The sequence below is a fragment of the Temnothorax nylanderi genome, unplaced genomic scaffold, assembly GCF_030848795.1.
Source record: "Temnothorax nylanderi isolate EJ_2023f unplaced genomic scaffold, tnyl_v1.0 TNYL_tig0055_pilon, whole genome shotgun sequence".
Classification (NCBI taxonomy): Eukaryota; Metazoa; Arthropoda; class Insecta; order Hymenoptera; family Formicidae; genus Temnothorax; species Temnothorax nylanderi.
In genome coordinates, this window is record NW_027249117.1 from 577,357 (window position 1) to 600,237 (window position 22,881).

Sequence of the window (22,881 nt, forward strand, 5' to 3'; positions counted from 1 at the left end):
AAAATCAAAGTGCGCGAATATCGCGCATTCTTCCTACGAATACAATGTATTGCAATTCGAATTTTTACCTTGCTCCAAAAAATCGCAAATAATCAACCAATCATTTAAATATTATACAGTTAATTAGTAAAAGAAATCTTGAGCAAACGGATAACTTTTTCAATTATAAGAGTTAAAATTTGGTGAGTATTGAAATTTTATTGCATGGAAGCCAAGTTTTGCAATATTTCGTAAAATTTACGAGGCCGTAAATAAGGAAAATTGTACACAAACTTCCATTTCCGCGCTGTTTTCGTTGCGCTTTAGAGCGTTATTTTTATTTAGAATAATCGTCTATACAAGGTGCACATGTAACGTGGTCACGTTTTTCTCCCACCGGTGCCGGTTGTTCGCGAGGGCTTCGTCACCCCAGTTACACACGCGTCCCCCCGGGGTGCCCACGTGGGTGTAACGAAGACAAATCGCTCGCGTATTTGATTAATTCGCAGAGATCGCCGGTCCGGCGCTGGATTCTCCCGACCTCCTCCTTCCATCCTTCGTCCTCCGGCATCGTGGATCGAATCGAGAGCGAGTTTTTGCCCGACGAGAGAGATGCCGGGGCAGGAAAGAAACCCGTAACGCACTCATTACTGATTCTCGCCCTTATGCGTTCTCCGCACGAATGGCACGGTTAAAACGAGACGTTCCGTCGGATTTCTACGAGAAATTTCTCGGTGGCCGGCCGGCGGGAATCGACGCCACGGATTCGACATGAAAAGTTCACAGACGGCGTTATCAAACAAATTCGTAATGTCTGAATATCGGGCGACGCGCGAGGAGAAATCGAGCGACGTCGCGCGCGCATTGCGCCTATGAAGGGACTATTATCGCGATTCTCCTTTCCTTTTTGCATCGACAAGCAGTCTTGAATGGCGAAGGTAGCGGTCAATGTTTACCGATCAGCATATCCTGCTTTCACGGGATGCGTGTTATGTTGGCGCGACCGCCGCTGCGTGCGTGAACGTACGCGATACACCCGCGATGCACCCGCGATACCTCTTGCATACCGACTTCTGCGTATTGACCGTGCGAAGCGGTCAGGGATAATCCCGCCCACAGTTTCCTTCCTCATTCGATCCTAAACAATGCGAGTAAACGCGTGCAACGTATTACCTCTTTCGAAATTTTCTACAAGTTTTTTTCCTCCTTTTCCCCTATTTCCGCGAATTTCCCTTCCACCTTTCCTTCCCCTCGCTTTTCGTGCCTGTCTCTTTTGCTCTGTCCTTCTCTATCCCGCTTCATTCCACTTCACGGTCCTCCCCTCCCAATCGCACAAATGGAATTCATTTCTAGTTCCTTGACTCCCGTTTCCCACTCGTCTTCGCGTTCTCCATCTCTATCGCCGTTCCGTGGCTGTTGATTCTGTCCTGTTTTCATCTGGGTCGTTCCCACATGCACGACGTATCGCGGCGGCGACAACTACGAAGACGATGATGATGACGAACACGAAGATCGAGGATGCTCATGCAATCGCAGTAGCAGGATGCTATTTATTTATCTTCGATAATGCTCCCGAGGCTACATTTGCCGCTACGATATACGTACGTGCGTGCGTGTGTGCGTCCCGTGTGTGGGCAGCGGTACTAGCTATGAGAAATCGAAGCGAGGCTTCTAATTGGTGCCGGGAGGATATATTGAAATGAAGTCGTCGTGTCGCGGGGAAAATATCCCATTGGCGCGGCGGACGCACGATAATGGCCGCGCGTTAATAGAAATTCGCATCCCGCGACGTTGCGATTTTCAATACGCGGCGGGAGCATAAATCGCGGCGACGCGCGACGCGACGCGGGTATACGTTAATTGTCTAAATGCGGAAAGAGAAGAACGAAAAGGGCGCGAGTGATCCTCCGTTAGGTTGACCGACAATTACTCGTACGCGAAACAGTTCATAAATCATCCCCGATGATCGTTTCTTTAAATAAAGTATACGCGTCCGCTGCCGGCTGCGCGTGGTGGTGTGCGATTCTAACGCGGTCGCAGAAAACGCGATGCTGACTAATTATCCTTCTTCATTACCTGTCTCATTCGTAGGCATACCCGCGATTTATGTACACACGGGCAGAAACGCGTGTCTTCACGGAGCGATCTAATGTAGGGAACAAATTGCTCGTCATTAAACAGCACCAGTTTTTCGTTATTACTCCGCCGCGGTCTCTCTTTCGCGCGACGCGACGCGTATTACCGTAAATTTCCAACAACGGGAGCACATCCCTCATCCCTCTCTCGTCCGGCCTCGCTCGCTCCCGCGCAACGATCGGCGCGCGTACGCAAAAAGACGTCCCGATGTCACGGTCGTCTGGTACGCGAGCGACGTTTGACGCGTGTTCGCAATTACGCGCTCCCTTGATTAATCGACGAGACGCATTCATGAATAACCACGTCAAGCGGTCGTTCGCGAGGGTAGAGGAGACGCGAGCTTCTCGTCTAGGGGCCTCGCGTGCAAGGTGCAATCTCATTTGACTGAAAGTCCCCCGGGTCGTTGTAACCGTCGCTAGTGAGCCGGGCGAGGGATGGAGGGAGGGAGGGAGGGAGGGGTGATTATTCACTTTGGTGTACGCCAACAATATTGGCAATGAGACTGAAAAGTGCGCGTGCGCGCGTGTCGCGTAAAAGACACCCGAGCAAAAAGTGATTGCGATCGGTGGCGAAGTCGTTATATTGAAATCAAGACGTCCGCCCGCGGACTTCCAATCACGACGCTAAACTGGACGTTCCGGATTACCCCTTCCTCCCCTCCTCTAATACGTAATAGAGTTTTTCTACGTTCGCGTATCACACCGCGTGGATCGACTCGCGTTTAGACGGCTCTTGATGAGATCTCCCGCGTCGCTTCTTACGGGATTTAATAACGCGCTATTAGCATTTTTTTTTCCGTAGAAATTTTTCAGTTCCTTCTCCGCGTCTCGCTGACTGATAACTATTAACGATAACGCGTACACGGGATGTGTTTCGCAAGCCTTATGAATATTTCGCGAACATTAAGAAGTATCCCTACATCGCGGAGAACGCGCATCAAACGGAGGCTCGTCTTCCAGTCTCGCTTGTAGAATAATCTGAACGAGACCAGTAACAGTGATTAAATGTTCGAAGCCGCGTATCTACGTTAGCACGAGGTTAATTATCGATTTTTAATCATTGGTATATACCGCTGGTTGCTACGGTAACATACAGATGGCCATATCGAGGCCACTGCACTCTTGTACATACGTTGCACAGAATCATGTTCATGTCGCAGCAAGAAATCGTCAAGCGAGACGACGATCACTGGGTCTCTTCGCGACTCAATTAGAATTACTTCAACACATTTTTTTTTTCAAGATCTCACATCGTTTTCATTTCGCAGGAGAAATGTCCTTTTCAGGACGTTCCTCCTTCTCCTCCGTCTTCGTCGTGCAACGAATGCAATCCGCGTCAGACCGAACTATATTTATCGCAAAGTACACGGCCGGTATAATTACTTGCCACGCTCGGAAGCCGCACGCGAGAACGACGAGAAGCCACGTTCGTTCGCTGCGTGATAAATCACAGATCGATGATCGGATCATGGAAGGTCTCGCAGCATGAGATCTCCCTCGTGCTTACGCGGTCGGCACGACGACGGCGACGCGACGCCATGTAACTCGCGACGGTGATTTTTCTTATTTTGCTAATTAGCTCGTAACGGATCCGTCTCGCTCGCGGTCGCTCGAGGAAGCCGGTCGATTCTCTCAAGGGCGGCTGCCGCTCGCCTCGCAATCGCGACGACGCGAATGGCGAACGTTTACGATCGCCGGGAGTAGCTCTCGTGGTCGCCTTCGGTGGACACTTTGTCGCCTCCGACGCCTTTCGCTCTCTTCCGCGTGTCGACTGTAACGTCCATCCCGCGGCCGTAACAGAATTACGAGCCGTCCCGTTCTAAATACCGGCGCGGAATGCTCTTTCAGCGTTACGACAATAAAAACGATGTATAAATTCTTTTAATGTTGAAACATTAGAATAAATTTCAGCATTTATTGTCGGCAGTGGAATTTCGAAAAGCGGAATACTTATATGCGAAAAATTTGCCGAGATTCAAACGTCTTCGCAATCTCGGTGCTCTTGCTAAGTCTCTTCGAGCAGATAATCGTTGTGTCAACAAATCACTGCTGGACCTTTTGTGACCGGTAATGACGGAGTGACAAAAAGGAGCGAGAGTAATCGCGATTTATTGCGTATATAACGGAGCGTCGCTTTTGCCGGAGCTTTTCGCGCGGCTTCCAGCGCGATCGATTATTCCCGCGGCGACCGTGGAATGTCCGGTGTCAAGCCGGGTCTTTCGAATGAAAGGCCCGACCGTTTGCATTAATCCGTGGATTTTTAATTGGACCGGTAGGGTCCGCTTATGGACGGCGATCGAGATAGCGCGACCGCGCGAAAACGATCCGTCGAGTCCGGTCGCGCCAAACCCGAACGAGGAATTGAGTATCTCATTAATTAGGGAACGGCACGTAATCAAATTTCGGAAATACGCTTAGAAATGTCGAGTCGCGGTCAGCGTTGAATGGCCATCGAATCGTTCGCTCCGACTATAATTATCGCTCGGCGGCCTCCAATCTGGAATGCATCTCTTGATATCGCGGTCGTAACGGTGCTCCAGAACAGTTGCACGGCGAGCACTATAAAATTCGGAATCTATGGGGGATTCGCGAATGAAGCTGCATACGGACAGGAACCGACAGACGCTACGAACGGACAGTTATTGGACGAAACTCCTGGAAAGAAGATCTGCGTTCTAACAAAAAGATTAAACAAGAAAAATTAACTTCGTTCGCCATCAGTGATTAAAAACCAAAAAGTATCCTTTATTAACTCGACTGGCAAAAATATAAATAAATATTCACGACGTTTCGACCCTTGGTTTGGGTCCTTATCAAGTGAAGTCTGTAACAAGTCTATGGCAAGTTTTTTAGTTTTAATTTACAATTTAAAAACCGAATAGATAGCAATAATACCAGTGATAGCGGTTTATAGATAGTACCTTTGATACACGAAACCATATTGCGATCCTGCATGTATATTAAAGACCTAAGCGAGGGCATTCGTCGCACTCTAAATAAGGTTGGATTGGATGTCTTATGTAGGATACCTAAAAAAAACTTGCCACGGCTATTAAGAGGGGTAAAGATAAACTCATGATGAATAAAGAAACTAATATTGTCTACCAAATTAATTGTGATAACTGTGACGTTTCGTATATAGGACAGACAAAACGACACTTGGAAACTAGGATAAAAGAGTACCGTAATGATATTAAAAAACAATAATAATCTCTCGGTTTTGAGCAAACACCGGTTATATAACAACCACAACTTTAATTGGACAACACCTAAAATTTTCCATAAAGAAAGTAATACGAGGATAAGAGAGATTGCTGAGATGTTTTTTATAAAGAAACAAAATAATACCATTAACTTAAAAAAAAAGACACAGAGAATCTTAACTCGGTATGACAGAGTTATTATTTCTGTTTAAAGTGTCATGTATATTTATAAATATTTTCCTTGTGAACCTTCCCCTCTAACCTCCTGTCTCGGTCTTATTACCGAGTTTAATCAGTCTCCCAATCACCTTCGCACGTGTGACATGTCAATTTAGTGCTAGAGATCATGCATATGAACCTTCGACCGAACACGTGCATCTTCATAATAAGAAAGAATTGTAATTGTCACACGAGACACATAAGACCCCTTGCAGTTCTTCAAATTCGCCTTCCATTTAGGTAATTTTATTTATATTGTTGCCAGTTAATCGAGTTAATAAAAAAAAGATTGAACCTCGAAAAGTGCAAATTAAAGAAAGAATTCGGTACGGAGACTCGTCTGACGAAGGGACGCCCTGAAATCTCGACGCGATCGTCACGGAGGCGCCGGGGTGGACGCTGTCGAGGATCGATACGTGCCCCCACGAGCTCGCCACTCGCCGTAGCCGCTACCGCGCGCCGTCGCGTAGCGAAAAACGATCTCATACTTAAATAATGATGATTAGCCGCGGGTCGTGGTAGCGTCGAGCGACGCGACGAATGCGATGAAGAAGCGATACCGTGGCGGTGGTATGTTGTCGTTGACGGGGGTCCCGGCTCGTCCCTCTTTCCTCCGCGCTCGCGCTCGCGTTCACTCTTCTTCTTACCACGAACCTCCATCACGAACCTCCCGAGACCGCTTCTCTATCCTTCCGTCTCCTTCGATCCGAGCCGCCGGCTGCCCCGCTCTCGCGTTTCGAATGTCGGTGCGCCCGTTTACGGCTATATCGGCGTCCCGTAGCGCGGCCGCGCCGGTGCCCCGCGAGACGTTAAACATCGAGGTCGCGCGGCGATCCCCTCGGCCGGAATGATATTCGTTAATGGGAGAACGGCCATTTCTTACACGGCACGCGTGTAATTGAAAACTGGCAAGAAATTTAAAACGCTCAATCTACGACACGTGAACCGGGTCGGCTCTTTTACTTTTCAGATCGCACGTCTCTCTTTCGTGCGGCCTCTCGCAGAGAGTTAGAACGCGTTTGAGCGGACCGATTGGAGGATGTATAATATGCCTATTGACACTTCGGTCTATTGATTGTCTAACCGATCATATCCGTCTTACGGACACGTCTGTCTGCTTGTTTGGCATGTCGTCCAGATCTGTCTCCCGCAGCGAGGCATATTTATCCGCTCGCGGCTATATTCGTCCCCCCCCTCTCTCATCGGACATTACGATACCATGTCTCTAGGGTGTTACGCAAATAAAGACGCATATAACCCATGCAACGTATGTAAATGTTTCTGCAATTTGTTCTGATAATAATTCGGGTAACAATAATTCGGACGAAACGGCGCCAACGGAGAGGTTTAGGCACGTCCAGCTAAAGAGTTCGCGACGCTGAAGAAAACACGTGTAACCAACGAAGGAGGTTTGTTGTGCCAGGGCAAATAATTGACCACGATGTGCGCGAGTGCACGCGGTGTACAATAGCTCAAGAAACGCGCGCGCGTCGGACCGTCTGAACAAACGAATAGAGCTTTATACATGCATTAAACATCCCTGAGTGAAGACGCGGCTAAATGGTCGAGTGTATACGTCCGGCAAGTAACCGGACGAAGAACCGGAGAGATAGTAGGATGGGTCCAGGACGTGCGGTCCAAGCGAGACAGACAAGACAATGGACAGTGACAATATAATGCCGCCTGGCTTCCAGCGACGTGAAAATAAATTAAAATCAGGTTCATCGACGTTGGCTAGCCTAAATAATGACGCTGTTCGTTTGGGTGAAGCGAGAATTGCGAGAAATACCTTCGCGACCGAGAGGCACAGACAGGCGTTATCTCCGAAAATGCTGCATGAAAAGAAAAAATAAATTTTGAGATTTTCGAGATGCGATGTTATCTATATGTAAAGAATGAAATCCATGTCGTGTGTCGAGGAAGTATCGAAGGGTTAGAGTACCTGTGTACTATTATTGAAGCGCTTGAACGATTCGCGAGTATGAGGTAAATCGAGAGTGGCACACGATCCAGGGATTCGCAATAAGACCGGATTGCACAGAGTAATGTTGCCGGCTAAAAGACCGGCCGCGGCGGTGAGATCGCCGCTCGCGGAGCATCGACATGCGCTCCTATCGCGCACCTCCGGCACCCCCTTTCGTTTCTTTTCTGTCGGGACAATCTCATCTAGGATTACACCACGATAATTCTCCCGCAGCCGGCCCGACGAAATTCCAGACGTAGCGGAGCCGCTCGAGGGATCGGATCGTCGAAGGTTCTGTAGGAAGAGCGGGAAAAAGATATGTATGCACGGCTGCACGTACACATTGCACACACGCAGGGGCGCGCGCAGGGGAGACTCCGTACACCGCTTCGTGCGATGGTAAACGGCGATAACGAAGCGCGAGATAAGAGTCGTGGAGGCGCATCATAGAAGACGCGGAGAGAAACACGGGGAATACGGAGAGTCGAGAATCCCACTCTATCTCCTCTTCACCCCCTCGTAACGTTTCTCTCGTACCAGCTCGATACGTTGTTATCAGCGTATCTACAGGATGTCCCACAACCAGTACTTCTCAATCACTACAGGGCAAATCAAGAAGACGGCGATTATTCTAATAGCGTTCCATTAAACGCGAACGAAATTAAATTCTTGCGAAAGAAATAAAGTAAAATTCCGCGGTTCGGTCAATATTGCGCATTTATTCGTGGAAATGTTGAAATACAGAATCGCGATTTTCACGTCTCGGTCGCCTTCTCGTCGTGATTGTGATGTGGGATTGGAAACAATTGGGGTGATCGCGGTCCCGCATTCATGCGAGCGAGAATCAACGTTGAAGTCGCAGTTTCACCGCGAAGATCCATCCGCGCGATTCATGTTTCATGCAACTATGAAACATCTGTGAATTCCAACGATATATGGCAGCGAGGCGAATATGCGAGGGAAAGAGTATATTCGAAGGATTTGCGTTGCGAGTGATTTCGAGTTCTAACGTATGCAGCACGCGAACGATCTTGATAATCGATGCGCAGCTTTTCGACGAGCTGGAAGAAGGAATATCGCCGGAGAGGCCAGTCAGCCCCTCGTGGCGAACCTTGCTGATCTTGTACGCCGATGAGGCGAGTTGCAACATGGATAAATGGCGAACAGGTAGCTCGCAGAGATATTAGAAAATTCTATTTCGCCATCCTCGGCTCTAAGAGATCTCGATATGAACGGTAGGTATATCGATAAGAGGTATGCGTGATTAGAATATAGAACAGAAATTTAGAATAGAACCCGTCCCGATTAACCGCACACTATAGCGTTTAAATTGAACGGCACGCGAATACCGGAAAAGACGAGAGAGAACCATGCGATTGCTGGATCGGAAAGTTATAACGTCGGTTGCAGCACGGTTGAGATTTCTACGATGCCGGTGCGGCTTGCAGCACCGGGATTGAAAACGATTGCGGTGAGGCGACGATGTGCAAGCGGCATGGCGCGTATCTCCGTGTGTGCATGCGCGTGTTCGTGTGCACGCGCGCAAATGCGCGCTTCTACGGTCGAGATAGCGAGGCGTACCTGCGCAGCACGGTGTATCTCGCAAGCATCTGCGAATTCCACTGATCTGCGAACGACCTCCGCGGTGGAATACGTTCAAAGGCACGCTTTTCCGAGATTCTCTCTCTCGGCGGAGGGAACTCGGAATCGCGACCTGAGTAACAATGGTCGCTGCAGCAATCTTGCGGGACTAACGCTCCCGGAGGTAACAACAATGTGGTGAACAATGATAAAATAAATTCAGAGAGGAAAGAAGCGCGGAGAGAGACACGCACGCTTGAAAAGCATGTTCCGATGGGATACAAATGGCATTCGGGATGTCAATGGAGATTCCGATGATATTCATTTAAGATCAGAGATAGACGAGAAATTTTTTTTAATGGAGTTTGCAGAAAGTTGACTATAACATTTATTGTTAATGAATGATATAAATTAGCGTGCGGAAGACTCAAACTTGCAGGAATTAAGATAAACTGTTGACACTTCGTTAGCAATGCATAAATACAATTGCAGATAACACAAAATAATAATCGTGACCCATTCGCCAAAAAATTTATTTTTCATGGCAGCCATACTCAAGAGGGAAGTAATGAAAACATCGGATATAAAGCCGGCGACAGGGCGAATTAATTATGTGTACACCACGCGTAACTTTGTACTCCTTGACTTCGCTCGGACATGCGCGAAAGAAACTAATTAAAACCTCGGGGACAAAGGCGATGGCGTGCTGAATTAATGGCGCGCATAATTTTAAATAACAATCGGACCCTGGCAGCAGCAGCAGCAGCAGCAGCAGCGGCGAACAACGACCGCGCGTGTGTGTGCGAAGAATGAAGTACAGGAAGAACGATCCGTGAGGGGGACCCTCGTGACAGGATTGGTACGCTCGAACTTCGAAGTCGAAGAGTGGTCGGAGAAAGAGGCCTGCGGGATACGGCGTCGCGGATGAAATTCCGGGAACGTTACGCAAATCAGACCGCGAGCATTCGTCGTCCCGGCGCGCGGCGTGTGGCAGCGGCCGCGCTATCTCGATCCGCGAATCTTCTCGGCGCGGGTTTAGGTCGGGCCCCCTCTTTTCTGCGGAGGCCCCGCCAGCCGTACTCGCCGTGGATTCCAAAGAGGCGATTGCCGCGCGAAATTTGCAAGTCCAGCGAAAGCACGACGTGCACGAGAGAGTAACTAAAAAGTGAAAAGAGAGGGAAAAAGAAAAAGAAAGAGAGAGATAATAGGAAAAGAAAAGAGATCCATTAGGGATCGAGACAAGGACGGAGAAGAGGAACGCGACGGCGAAGTTCAGTGGCGAAGAAAAGAGGGCGACGCGCGTCACGACGAGACGTGCTTTGGATCGCGTTCGTCGAAGGAATGTATACTTCGAACTGACGAATTCGATGCGCGTTCGTTCGCCGAATATTTGCTCGGGGAATTGGACATTACGGAATGATATTACGATACACCGGCAATAATAATTAATAAAGATGGGGTGAGTGGCGAAATATCGCATCATTAACTCGGACGGAGCATTTCTTACGATTTGATCATCGACGAGAGTGGCGGATTATATCCTATTCCGGGACATTACAGCCAGATCGTTTCACGCGTTATATCCGGATGTATCTTTATGACCAGTCTTAAACGACTTGCCAGCGCGGCGTTGATCTTTATGGTGTCATCGTTAAATTCGTTAAAGACGGACGATGTGTCGCGTGGATAAGATTAGGAGTTGTTCGGTTAGAGTAGTTTCCAAAATGTCGATTCTCTCTCGTCTCTCGATCTTACTTTTTTTTATTAACTTTTTGCATCATTACCTAGAGGAAATTCGGACAGTTAAATTTGCGGACGAAACGACGCTATAGGACTGATAAGAAGAAGGCTTGGCTACGTCCCGTCGTAAATTCGAGAAACTACTTATTTTATGTCGCCTCGATACGAGATCACGCTGACGCTCTCGAAGCAGCGTGGGATACAAATCGCAGATGCCGCGCGATGCATCTAATGCAATCCTCCAATTGCGGCAAGAGGAGTCCGACAGTCAGCGAACTTCGGGTTCCTCTCTCGACGTTCCTCATCTTTCATTCCTCCTACTCTCACCCCCCCCCCCCCCCCTGCGCCCCTCGGACGTCCCGCGCGCGCGCTGTCTTTTCTTCGCGCACAAGAGAGGAAAGGAGAGGAGAGTGGTACTGGGAGCCCTCAAAGCGAACGCGCGGAGCGGCGATATTTAAAGCATATGCAAAGAGTGCAGAGCTCCGCAGCGGCAGCCCCCCTCTTGGTAGGGAAAGAGGGGCAAAAAGTCTCGGACAATGGCGGCTCGCGTTCGGCTGCCCGGAATCCGACTCACGACGATTTATGCGACCTCGGCGACGACGACGGTCCACCTTCTCCTCCTCTTTCCGTCTCTTCCTTCTTTCGCGTTCACATCCTTCTCTTTCGCCCCGCTCCGTTGCGATCTCTTGGTTCGGCTCTCTCGCGTCTTCCCAAGACCGGCACTCGAGAAGCGCGCATTCTTTCGACGAGAATGCCAGGTTCCGAAAAGTACGAAATACTCGATCCAAGAGTGTCGAGGTGAGATTATCACCTCGAAATTCACTCTGCGTTACTCGCTCTAATTATCGCTCTTTAATTAAATAAGTATATCGCGACTCAAGAAAACCGCACGAATATAGAAAACGGGCTAACTAAGAACCAAGCGCGGTAAATGATGCGCGAAAGTTTTATTTACATTTTTATTTTACATATTTCCAACCTTTCTCAAGAAAACTTGCGATGAATATGAGCGAAATAATACTGCAAAATAATGTTTGACTGACAAAAGATATTATCTTGTTACACCGCGCTATTATAACTATGGGAATCTAACTATGCGAATGCTCGCGCACATAACACGCTCGACGTCACTTGTCGAGACTCTTTTCGCGGATCACCAACGAGGTGGATAATCGAGCGCGGCAAGGAAATTCGCGAGAGAAAGAGAGACGGAGAACGGCGCGACTTTCTGATGAGCAGTTGCCGATTGCGCCTTGGCCTTCTAACGAAGACGCTTGTTACCGTCGTTATCGCCTCTCTTCCGCGTGTTGCAAAACTGATGTTCAACAACGGCCGTCTTGTTTCGTGTTGTTTGCGCCGAGCTTTCGCGGGAAGCCGGCGAGAGAGAGCAAACTACCTCGGGCGAGTGTACCAATTGACTGGCTCGTCGTGCGCCGATTTCATAACGTGACCCGTCTCAATGTCACTGGTCCCGTACTTTCTACCGGCGACCTACGTGTCAATCACCGTTCGTATTCTCGCGTCGCGAGACCTTCTGTGTGTGCCACAAGATTCCTAGCGAAACGAAGTCAAGCGTTTCCAGTAACCGGTAATTTCGCTCGATCGCCGCCAATTTCGTGTCACGAGTCCGTTCCCAACTTTTCAACCTTCGAATCCGCGTCATCACGATTTCTAGACACCCTCCCCTCTTCCCTTAGCAGAAGATCGGTCTCGACGCGAGGCTGAGAGCGGCCGTTCATTCCGTAGATAAGATAAGACCGGTCTTCTCTACTCGACGCGATTACGGCGGGTTGATTCTCCCCTTCGTCCCCCCCTCAAGTGCCATAAACTCGACCGTAAAATGAAGCGCGTTCCTCACTTTGTCGCCAGGTTTTATGGAAGGATCGGGACAGCCGGCCGTCCGCGAAACGAACGACTGCTTCCCAATAAGGAGTTCGTCTACGTTGATTTTAACAGTTCCGAAGCATCGGCGAAACGTTCGCTCTTTTGTCGGCCGTCACCCCTTTAACGATCATGGTTTTTTCGCAATTCGCTAGGAACGTTTGCGCGCGAAGTCTGCTTGACCGGAACAGGTGATCGTAAAGTGGTAGCCGGTCTCTGGATACTCGCTTTACATCAACGGTGGACTAGATTTGCTAATCTGATTGGGCATCTCTCGGCAAGTGTCGCGTCGCGCCGAATGAAACGAACTAATTAAAGTTAATTCGCTTAATGGGCGACGAGTCCATTCACGAGTCGGAAACTTTGACTGGATGATAATTCTTACGTTTATCAACGAGATTGATCAACAGCTCGAATATAATTTACATGTCGACATCAGCATATAATGATAATATCTAAAACTAAAACGTTTTGTAACACGAAAATCTCACTTTGTTTTCTATATATTTGCTAAAAGCCGATCGGTCAACAGCATTGATCTAATCGAAATCTAAACTCAAAGCGGAGTTTGCCATTTGTGCCGTCCCGCTTTGTCCGGACCCGGTCCGGCTTAGTGGAACAGGTGTCGCAAAATGGTAGCGCGAATCGCCGGTGCACGTCAATGCGCGCTCGCGAGATTCCTCTTTCTCTCTCTCTCTCTCCGGTACAGCCGAAACGAACCGCACCTGTGCCGACGATCGCCGGGCCCCGTTCAACTTTAATCTGATAATCTGATTGGCTGCCGTGTGTCAAATATTGCGGGCCTGAGTGTCAGGCCGCGTTCTTCTGCGCGAACTGGTTCTATATGGCGGCCGGACGCGTGGCCGATTGGAAGTCGGGTTCTGAAACCGACCGTCCGACCGAGCGACCGGCCGATCGCGCCGATGCCGGAAGAACAACTTTGAATGCGCGGTGTCTGAGACGGTGCTCAGTTGTTTCGTGTCATGTATAAGGTATCTGCCGCGCGCGCGTTTCGTTGTATGTTTTACATTTTATGCTCGAGTCTTAAGGGGTACAGACTTTTAACCGACATTGCGCGGAACGGAAGTATATAAGAATGTCCTGTGCGTGTATAAGAAAGTTGCGCGGGCTACATTTGACTTCTTAAAATAAAAATTACGAAAATGAAGAAAGATAATTCTGAATTAAAGAATGCGTTAGAAATACATCTCGCACAGAACTCGTCACATTTTATTGACACGAATATGAGAAATTCGAGAAGTGGGTCTCCTGATCGCGATTAAACGTTCCTATACGAGGGAGACCTACGGAAGAGGAAGATATGAGACGGGGAATCAAGGTACGAGTGATACGAGGTACCAAGACCACGAAGTCGAAACCGCACGTCGCACAGGGTCAGGATGCTTTTTAACTCCCCGAGGAGAAAGAATGACGAAGAGGAATAGAAGATGAGAGAGGGAAAAAAAAAGGAAGAAGAGGGAGAGAGATCCACGTCGTCGCTTGGCGAGGGAAATACAGCCTTCGCGCATTGATATGCAACAGGCTGCATATACGGGCAACGCCGGGGCGAACAATACGACCACCGGTAAGGCACCACCGTGTAAACTATTCGGCGTTCCCGGGCGTATAACGTACCGCGCCGTGCCGCTCGATACCGTGCGGGACAGTTTACACGGCGCATCGGCGTATACGGCGCGGCGAGCGCGCGGGTCGTGACGCGCCGTATCTTGCATCGGATGTACCACCAGTGTGGAAACACGGATACGTACTTCTCCTCTCTTTTGCTCTCTGTCTCCCCCTCCCCCCTCCCTCCCCCCCGCCCCCTCGATCGGCCACCCTCCTCTCCACCCCGTGTCTCGGTGTATCGGCACGGAGCAATCCACCCACCCGTCCGCGACCTTACCGGTGCTCAATCCTCCTTCGTCTCTCTTTCTCCTCCTCCTCCCCCTACTCCTCCTTCTCCATCTCATCGTCGTCCACGATCTCAGCCTCCCCCTGCTGAGCGAATCCCATTTCTCTTCTTCTTTCGACGGCCACCTGTTTGCTCAAATTCGAAATTCCTCCTTCTCCGCTGAGAGCCCCTATCCTTCACTAAATTCATTTCATCCTGCGGAATTTTTTCCTTCGACCTATATTGCCGTCGTATTTTCGGCGCTGCGTAAAATGCGAATACCCCTAAATAGCGTGCGAAAATATATCGCGGCGTTCGGTGCGTCACTACTTACCCGCTTCGCTCGATCTCGTATTAAAGAGAAGGGAAGGCGGAATGGGTATCTTCATTCGTGATGTGCTTCGGCTTTTAGGTCCGTGCGCATCGTGCCTGAATGTACCGTCCACGTGCACGTATGCACACACGTAGGCGTTCGCGGAGTCCTCAGCGTTTTACTCGTGACGCGACTATGCTAACGCGGTAACGCCGCGCGTGGAATACGTTTCCGAGGCATTCGCCGGTTCGAGAATCGTATACCCCTCCGTTCTAAAAGACCCGACAGATTAACTCCGGGCATACGAGTGCCCTTACGCAAGCGTCGCAAATGACTCTGGCGCTATTGCGACATCGCGCGAAAATAGCTTCAAAGTTTTCCAAGTACAAGTAATGCAAATGCAACGCAAGTAAAACACAATGAAAATATATACAAGGTATATACGAATATAACGCGTGAAAATTATCAAGATAATGCCGATATACATGTAAATATTGTAAATCACTCATTTATGTATAAATATAAAATTTTCGCGGTGTAAAATCCGTTATTCGCCGTCAGTCACAGTATTCTCGTGTTCGATGTTACATGAGTGATGATGCAAGACACAACGGCCGGCCAATGAAAAGGCTTATGTTAGTACAAAGGTGAATCGACTCACCCGTTGACGAGGATGACGCTGTCGCGGTGTTCTTCATGCCGTCGATAGCGGTGTTTTGCGGGATATTCTCCTTGACCGTGACGGTGTAGCACGGTTTCTCGCAAGTGGCGATTCTGTGCCCCGCGGAGGAGACGGTGATCTTGACCTCGGCGTCGACGATGCTCTTCAGGCCGGCCGCGTCCGTCGCCGTGACGTTGATTTGATACAATGGCGAGCGCGACAGCAGATTTGACCGCGACACCCTCATCTCACCGGTGTCGCGATTGATTTCGAAGACCCCGCCCTCGTTGCCGCTGGTGATGCGATAGGCGACCTGACCGAAGAAGCCGGCGTCGAGATCGGTCGCCACCACCTTCAAGATCGGATTGTACATCACGCCGTCGCTGCGCAGGGTCACGTTGTACTGCTGCGGCTTGAAAATCGGCCGGTTGTCGTTCACGTCCGTCACCTGGATGCGCACGATCGCTATCGTACTCAATCCCCCTGCAAACAGAATACAGCGTATCATTAGATATATGCGTTACGGATATAGTTACACAATTAATGGTTATAAAAAGGATAAGATATCGAACGCGCGTAGCAAGAAAGTCATCGAATTTCTCATAAAAATGAAAGAATGTTGAATGTTCAACTGTCACGTTTTAGCCGATTTTACAATACGGACTTATAATCCGTAATTAATTTTATCGGAATCAAGCGGAGTTGAGCAGCGCTGAACTCGAGTACTCGCTGGAGGGCCGCGAATGGTCCACAATATGCGCGCGCGGAGGCGAGAGGTGCGCGACCGAGAGAGCACATTATGTTTATTTCATTCCCGGCCGAAATCCTCTTATCGAGCCAAATAATGTCGGGGTATTAGCCGGCGTAGAGAACGAATCTACGGCGACGCGCCCGAAGCCGGTCTGCATAAATCACGAGCGTCCCGTTCCCGCGGCCTTTTCTCGGACCCAATCAGCCGCCGGAGAACCTTTTCTCGCTCTCTCCGTTCATCGGGTTTTCATCTCGTCCCATCTCGCTCTCCTTCCGTTCTTCTTTCAGCATCCTTTCCCCCGGTCAGTATCTCTCCCGTCCCGCTCCCGTCGTTTTATTCGGACACACGTGAGCACGTGTGCGTCGACGTGAGCTCCTCTTAACCCCTCCGCGCGCGCGCGAGCGCGCAGGGTAATGCGCCGCTCATGGTAATATTTCAGACGTGAGAAGCTTATGGAGTCCTCTCAAATGACCGCGCTCTTTTAGGAGCATCGCGGGCCCCCGTGGGGTAATTGCTCCGCTGATACATCGATTGACCCGTAAGCTACGCGCGATAATGACTACTGCATTGTGGGAGAAGGCGATTACACCACTATCCCCGTACTTCCGCAATTCGCCCTTCTATATGGGCAGTGATGAACGCGATCGTTCAATACTATACAAGTGTAGTTGTCCCACGATGTAGAACTCAAGGATTAAACTTGCGAGAGTTCTCTACCTCTTGTCAGTGGTCTGCCGCAACTATATTTCTAAACCATATCGTCGTTGAAATTAATCGGAGATTATCTGCAAATTCTATCTCTCTATATACGCATTTTCACGACGCAACGCTAGCGAGAAATCACGACGGGATACCACGAGTTGCTGGTCGCCGCCTCGGATTTAGGCGATACGCGATGCAAGTGTTAATATCAAAGACAGTATGTAAAACGGGTAATCCGATGTTTAAACGGTTTACAACCGTAATTCATAGTAATGTATGGACTCGGCCGCGCGGAGCTCTCTCCGAGCGCGGAGGAGATTTATAGGTGCGAGTGTCATTGGAGTCATGCGTCAAGAACCCGTCCCTCGATCCCCGGCCCCCTTCTCCGGTACGTGGAAGAACGAAGTCTCTGATTCGTTCGTGAAACATCGAAGCATCGAAAAAGCATCGATCTTCAGATCGCGGACACGGTCAATTCGTGAAACTTATCGAAAAAGCTTGTTGCGTGTCCCTAACGACGGTCAATTCTTAATTGTTGGACACAGGCGCTTCCCACAGATCAAATAACGCACTTATAGCGTTTTTTTTTCTCTCTCTCTCTCTCTCTCTTCTTTCTTGAGGAGGCAAAAAAATTGATTACGCGCTCTCGCGTTCGATACGGAAGACGGGGAACGCACCCAGGTACGAACGGATACCGACTTCCTGGGGATAGTTCAACGGCATTTTAATGCACGTTGTCTGATATTTTCGTGCCCGCTGCAGTCCGGCCCTTTTAATTTCACGCGGTCGATCGTCGGGATGAGTTCTTTTCGGGATTCGTGCGGCGGGGGATACGAGGGGGGGGGGGGGGGCACGAGAGATTTATGCGGCCGGTAGGTGCGGCGGTGCTCAACCTTATACAGCCAAATTACGTCCGGGCGAGGAATGAGTTCCACGACGCGCGTTACGGATACGCGGCATCCTGCGGGCTTAATTAGGATTCTTTTTTTACTATCTCCAATATCTTTTTTTCACATACAATCCAAGATCAAGAAACGATTTTTCCTTAAATCGTACGCGTGGAGTCGACTGCGGTAGAAATTTTGCCCTTCGCGTAAAGTCGTAACTCGCTGCGCGCGTACTTGGCGCGAGACACCACCGTGCCTCTTGATTCATTTCTTTTTTTTTCTTACGGGCGAAATAAGACGTCCCATTAATATACCGTGCACAAACGCGCGCGCACGTTAATTCCGGGATATGTTACAAAGTGCGAGCTGAAAGCTCGCGCGAGTGACACGTATCCGAGATTATGCGCAGTAACGCGGCGGGAGTCGAGAGGGTGATATAAATAAGCGCAAAAACGGCGCGGACAATGACAGTCGGTGGGAGTTGAACGGAGATTTATGACGCTGGTGCCAATAAAGTCACCTCCCGGCGTAGCTCCGGAGCGTGCATCCCTTTGGACGTGCCTTCCTTATTTACGTTTCTGTACCTGTGTATAGAGAACTTGCGAGGCAGAAACGCGATATCGAGATTTCGAGAAAAGGGAAGTACAGCACCTTCGATTATTTTTTCCATCGACACGATAATAAATCGCAGACGAACGATAAAATCCCGGCACGACAGCGACTACACGGAAGACTTCGCTCGGGAGATTAACGTGGAAATTACATTAAGATATCGTGCTCGCACGTAATCGATGCCGAGTGGAGATTCCGCCGCATTAAAGACCGTTCTCTCGCTTGGTGGAGAATCCAGTTCGGATGTACGTGCCGGATGATATCGGTAGGTAATCACATCGCATAGCAAATGCGTTGAGAGGACGTTTTTCACCAGGGTTTGATTACATATCGCGAGTTTACAATGCTATCTGTTTCCCCTATAATTTACAGTAACATGATTAAGTCGATCGGAATAGCATACACTCGTCCTCCGAGCTACGTATAAATAAGAGATGGGAAAATTTTAATTCATTAATTTTTTAATCTTTTAGTTAGCACCGATAATTAACAGAAAATCGTTCTAAATATATTATCCATCAACTGCTCCAAGTGATTATCATCTAACAACCCGCGAGGGGCCGGCGCGGCGTCTCGCGTTTAGCACCGATTCCGCATCCGCTCTCGTCTTCGCGGTCTTCTCGGGCAAAATAACTCGCGCAAGAAAATCCGTATATAAGCAGACGCCTTTCGCGGATCTCCGCCTTGATCCTGAGCGCGCAGGTAATAATTATCGCCGCGAACGCGCACGGCATTATCCAGCGCTATTAGCGCGATAAAATCCCGCCGTGGTTTGCTTATCATCCCGCGTTTCCCGCCGATAAACATCGACGACGATATACGGCGCCTCTTTGCACCTCCTGACAGCGGCGAAACTACCACAACGCAAGGGCAAGGGGACAGAGAGAGGCAACTCTCCTCGTTGTCGTCGTCCGCGTAGCGACCGTCAACAGGTGGTATAAATCATGCGCACCTGGCCCGCCGCGCGGTTCACGGTGGCTCGCGATTCGCTTTACTGCCGTTGCGCCAAAATGATTTTCTCCGCGCGAATTACTGGCGGGGCAATAAGAAGAATTAATCGCCGGTGTAAAAATAAGAGGCGAGGAGGATTAATGAGTCTCAGGCTGCGCGCGCGCGGCGCGGCGCCATGAGGAAGCGCTAGGACGCGCGAGGACGTGCGAATCGCCGGAAGGTATTTGTAATCATTTCCGCGCGCCGGACTCTTTGGCTGAGATATAATACGCTCAAGCGCGCACGATTGTGCGCGCGTGTACATATATCTCATAGGGAGATGAGATTTATTTATTATCGCGAGCTGTCACTTCCGTTTTGCGGCAGAACAAGTCAGTCGCAGAAATGTTCCCTCTTGCTTTTCGGTTTCTTACTGGGATGACCGTCGCGTTCGTCAGCAGGTGGTATAAATCACTTCGCGACGGTACTCGCGGTCGTTCCCTGGTATGCCGGTGCCTGTCATATCCGGCCGATTCTATTGTCTGTCGGATAGTGTCGCCGACGTTGCCGTTGCACGGCGAACAATCGTATCGATAACGAGCGACAATTACGAGCGAGAATGCATTCGTCCCTGTTTGCAAAACAGCATAACGTCGGCAATAGCAACGTTCCCTTATTCGGCCTTTTTTTTCATTTCTTAACCATCGGTTAACATTTTCCTTCTCGGATGCTATTCCGCCGTCTTCTCGCCCTCTTTCTCGGAGCGCCGCGTCGCGCCGCGCGGAATCGGTAAGCGCAATGGCCGTTGGCACACGGTAGCCCCATGGATCAATGGACCTTCAGTCGTTGTCCTTTCCCATAAGGCGACCGCGAGCCGCTGCGTTGAAAATGGCCGCGGAGCCTACCATCGACATAAATCATACACCCTATTACAGAGCTACTAGATCTCGTCGGGCCGATAGCCGGGGCCCCGGCTTCCTCCTCTCCGCGTCGCGTGGCTTTGTTTCTCTACGCGTTTTTCCGAGCCGCGAGTTTCTACGCGCGTGTCTCCGCTCTCCGCGCGCGGGGCGGCCGTTTCCACTTGTTCCCGCTTGTCTCGCTAACTCTTATCGACGCCCGTGCGTGTACATGAGGCTTGCACGCGAATAGCGGAGCCGAGCATTGTTCTTGTGTCGTCGGAACGAGAGATCGCGATGGCGTGAGAGATCTCGCGATCGAGCCGAATCATTGCAACGGCTTTCGAATTGCAATGGCTGAGGTTGTTAAGCGTTTAGGTACAAGTCCCGAGGACGAAAAAATTCACGACTGCGATACTTAATGTCAAATAATAACGAAGAGATCAGTATCTGAGAATATTCTGTTCCTTTAAGGAAAATATTTCGATTCTAACATGGTACCATTAATACTATCGATTGTAAATTAGCAGAAAATTGTAAACAATAATAAAGATAGAAATATCAGAAATAGCATCTAAAATAGTTAATCAAGTCGCGACTATTCAGCTAAAACTAGATACGTATCATGAAGTCTCTTTTTAAGATCAATATATAATTTAACAGCCAGACAATAGAAAGAAAAGTGGCACAAACCTCTATCGGTGGCAATGACAGGCAGTTCCAGATAAGGCACTGTTTCTCTGTCCAGAGGCGATCGGACGCAAATATCCCCCGTATCACTGCGCACCAGGAACTGTTCGTTCTCCAGCTGACCGCCGGCCAGGGTGTAATTGACCATCGCGTTTACACCACAATCGGGATCGGTAGCTTCCACCTGCAACAAAGATAAATCAAGGTTAACATTAAAATAAATTCCGACGTGAATTGAGACATATATGTACGTTTTTGCGTGCAAATCTCTGCAAATCCACGTATATTTGCAATTCATCGTATAACTCTGTTTTAGAAGGACGATAGAAACGGAGATCCGTCACTTCACCGCAGTCCTTTACTCATCACATTCTTCATCCTTCAGACGATATAGTAGAAATACAGATGTGTTTCACAATCGCGATAATGAGTGGTTCGTAAAATCGTCAAAAAGATAGATTGCGAGAAGATTTAGAGTTTTCAGAAGCGAAATAATTTAACGTTAATGATTAACTATCCGATGAGAAAAAAATTCAAAATCGAATGTGTAACGAGAAAGCGTCCAAGCCCGTTCACAGTCTTCGCGGAAGATCATTTCCGCGATGAATGACTCCCCGTTGAAATTTATCGATCCCATTTGTTCGTTCCGCGATTCCTTTTTTTCTCGCCGCAACAAAACGACACGATGACGAAGGACGCGACGTCGTCGCGCCTCCCCGAAGGCGGAATCTACCCACGAAGGCGGAACGCCGGGCGAAGCACTTTGTTTAATTTCGCCCGGCGTTCCTGAAACGGGATACTCGCGGATTGCCGGGAAGGTGGTCCATTCGTAATCTGGGCTCCAGTGACTAATTTGCGAGCGAACCTTTCCTTTCCCTGCCCTCCCGGAGGAGGACCCGAAGACGTTACCGCGACGAACGGACGGACGGACGGACGGACGAACAGACGGACGGACGAGCGAACGAAACGGACGAACGTGGGGGCGGTGATGGACGCCTCTGTGCTTCCAGCGTGTGTGATTTATGCGACGATTCATCGCCACCTACCCCACCCCACGATGTAATACAAGTTACGAGATTCCCGTACGGTCGTTAACGAAAATGCCTCCCCATTTTTTCCCCGCCTCGCGAACGCATCTCGTTGGCAGATTGTTCTCTCGGAGAATACGTCTCAGTCGGAGTGTCCTTTATTTTGACAATCATCATCCCCCCCTCGGTTTTCGTGAGAGAAATAATCGTAAGAGAAACTTGTAAAGTTTGAATTATACATGCATATTTTCTAAATCTCATGGAGAGTGATTTCGCCACTAATATATTAGAGTGATTGCGATAGTTACTTCAAAAGAGAGGTTTGTCACTCTGATTTGAGTAAATATGGGCACTCATAAGGTAGGAGTGAATTTTTCACTCAAATTTTTAGAGCGGCCACTCTACCGGAGTGATACGATCTCACTCTAAAGCTGTAGTGAATCACGATTCACTAAAGATCGACTGATAAAAATTAAGTACTTTAACAGAGTGAAATTTTCCACCCAAAATTGTAGAGTGACAATTCATTCCTATGGACACTGATCTACTGCACGCGAAAAGAGTGCCCTTTCAATCAAATGGAGTGCGATTTCACTCCAACTTATGCAGCGCAATTTTACTCTTTCTCACAGGGGCTATAATCACTCGAAGTGCATCACTCTTCGACTTTTAGAGAGTACGTATTCGTTTTTTTATGCGATTCTTTCTCTTTCGTTTTATGCATATATATCAAATGTTAAAGTCTATGTCGGATATTTGACTTATGATAGATACGTTTCGCATTGATGAACAGGTTCTCGTCTTAACGTGAATACTCGA

General features: G+C 49.0%; 1 protein-coding gene across 1 annotated transcript in view; it reads right to left on the reverse strand.

The window, feature by feature from the left end:
* Positions 1-22,881, reverse strand: part of Ds (dachsous cadherin-related 1) — a 351,409-nt gene that overhangs the window by 53,566 nt on the left and 274,962 nt on the right. Inside the window, exons 2-3 of the mRNA XM_071707027.1 lie at positions 21,038-21,218; positions 15,567-16,049 (exon numbers count right to left, since the gene is read on the reverse strand). Of these exons, the coding sequence (XP_071563128.1) occupies positions 15,567-16,049; positions 21,038-21,218 (664 nt within the window). The remainder of the gene's footprint in view (positions 1-15,566; positions 16,050-21,037; positions 21,219-22,881) is intronic.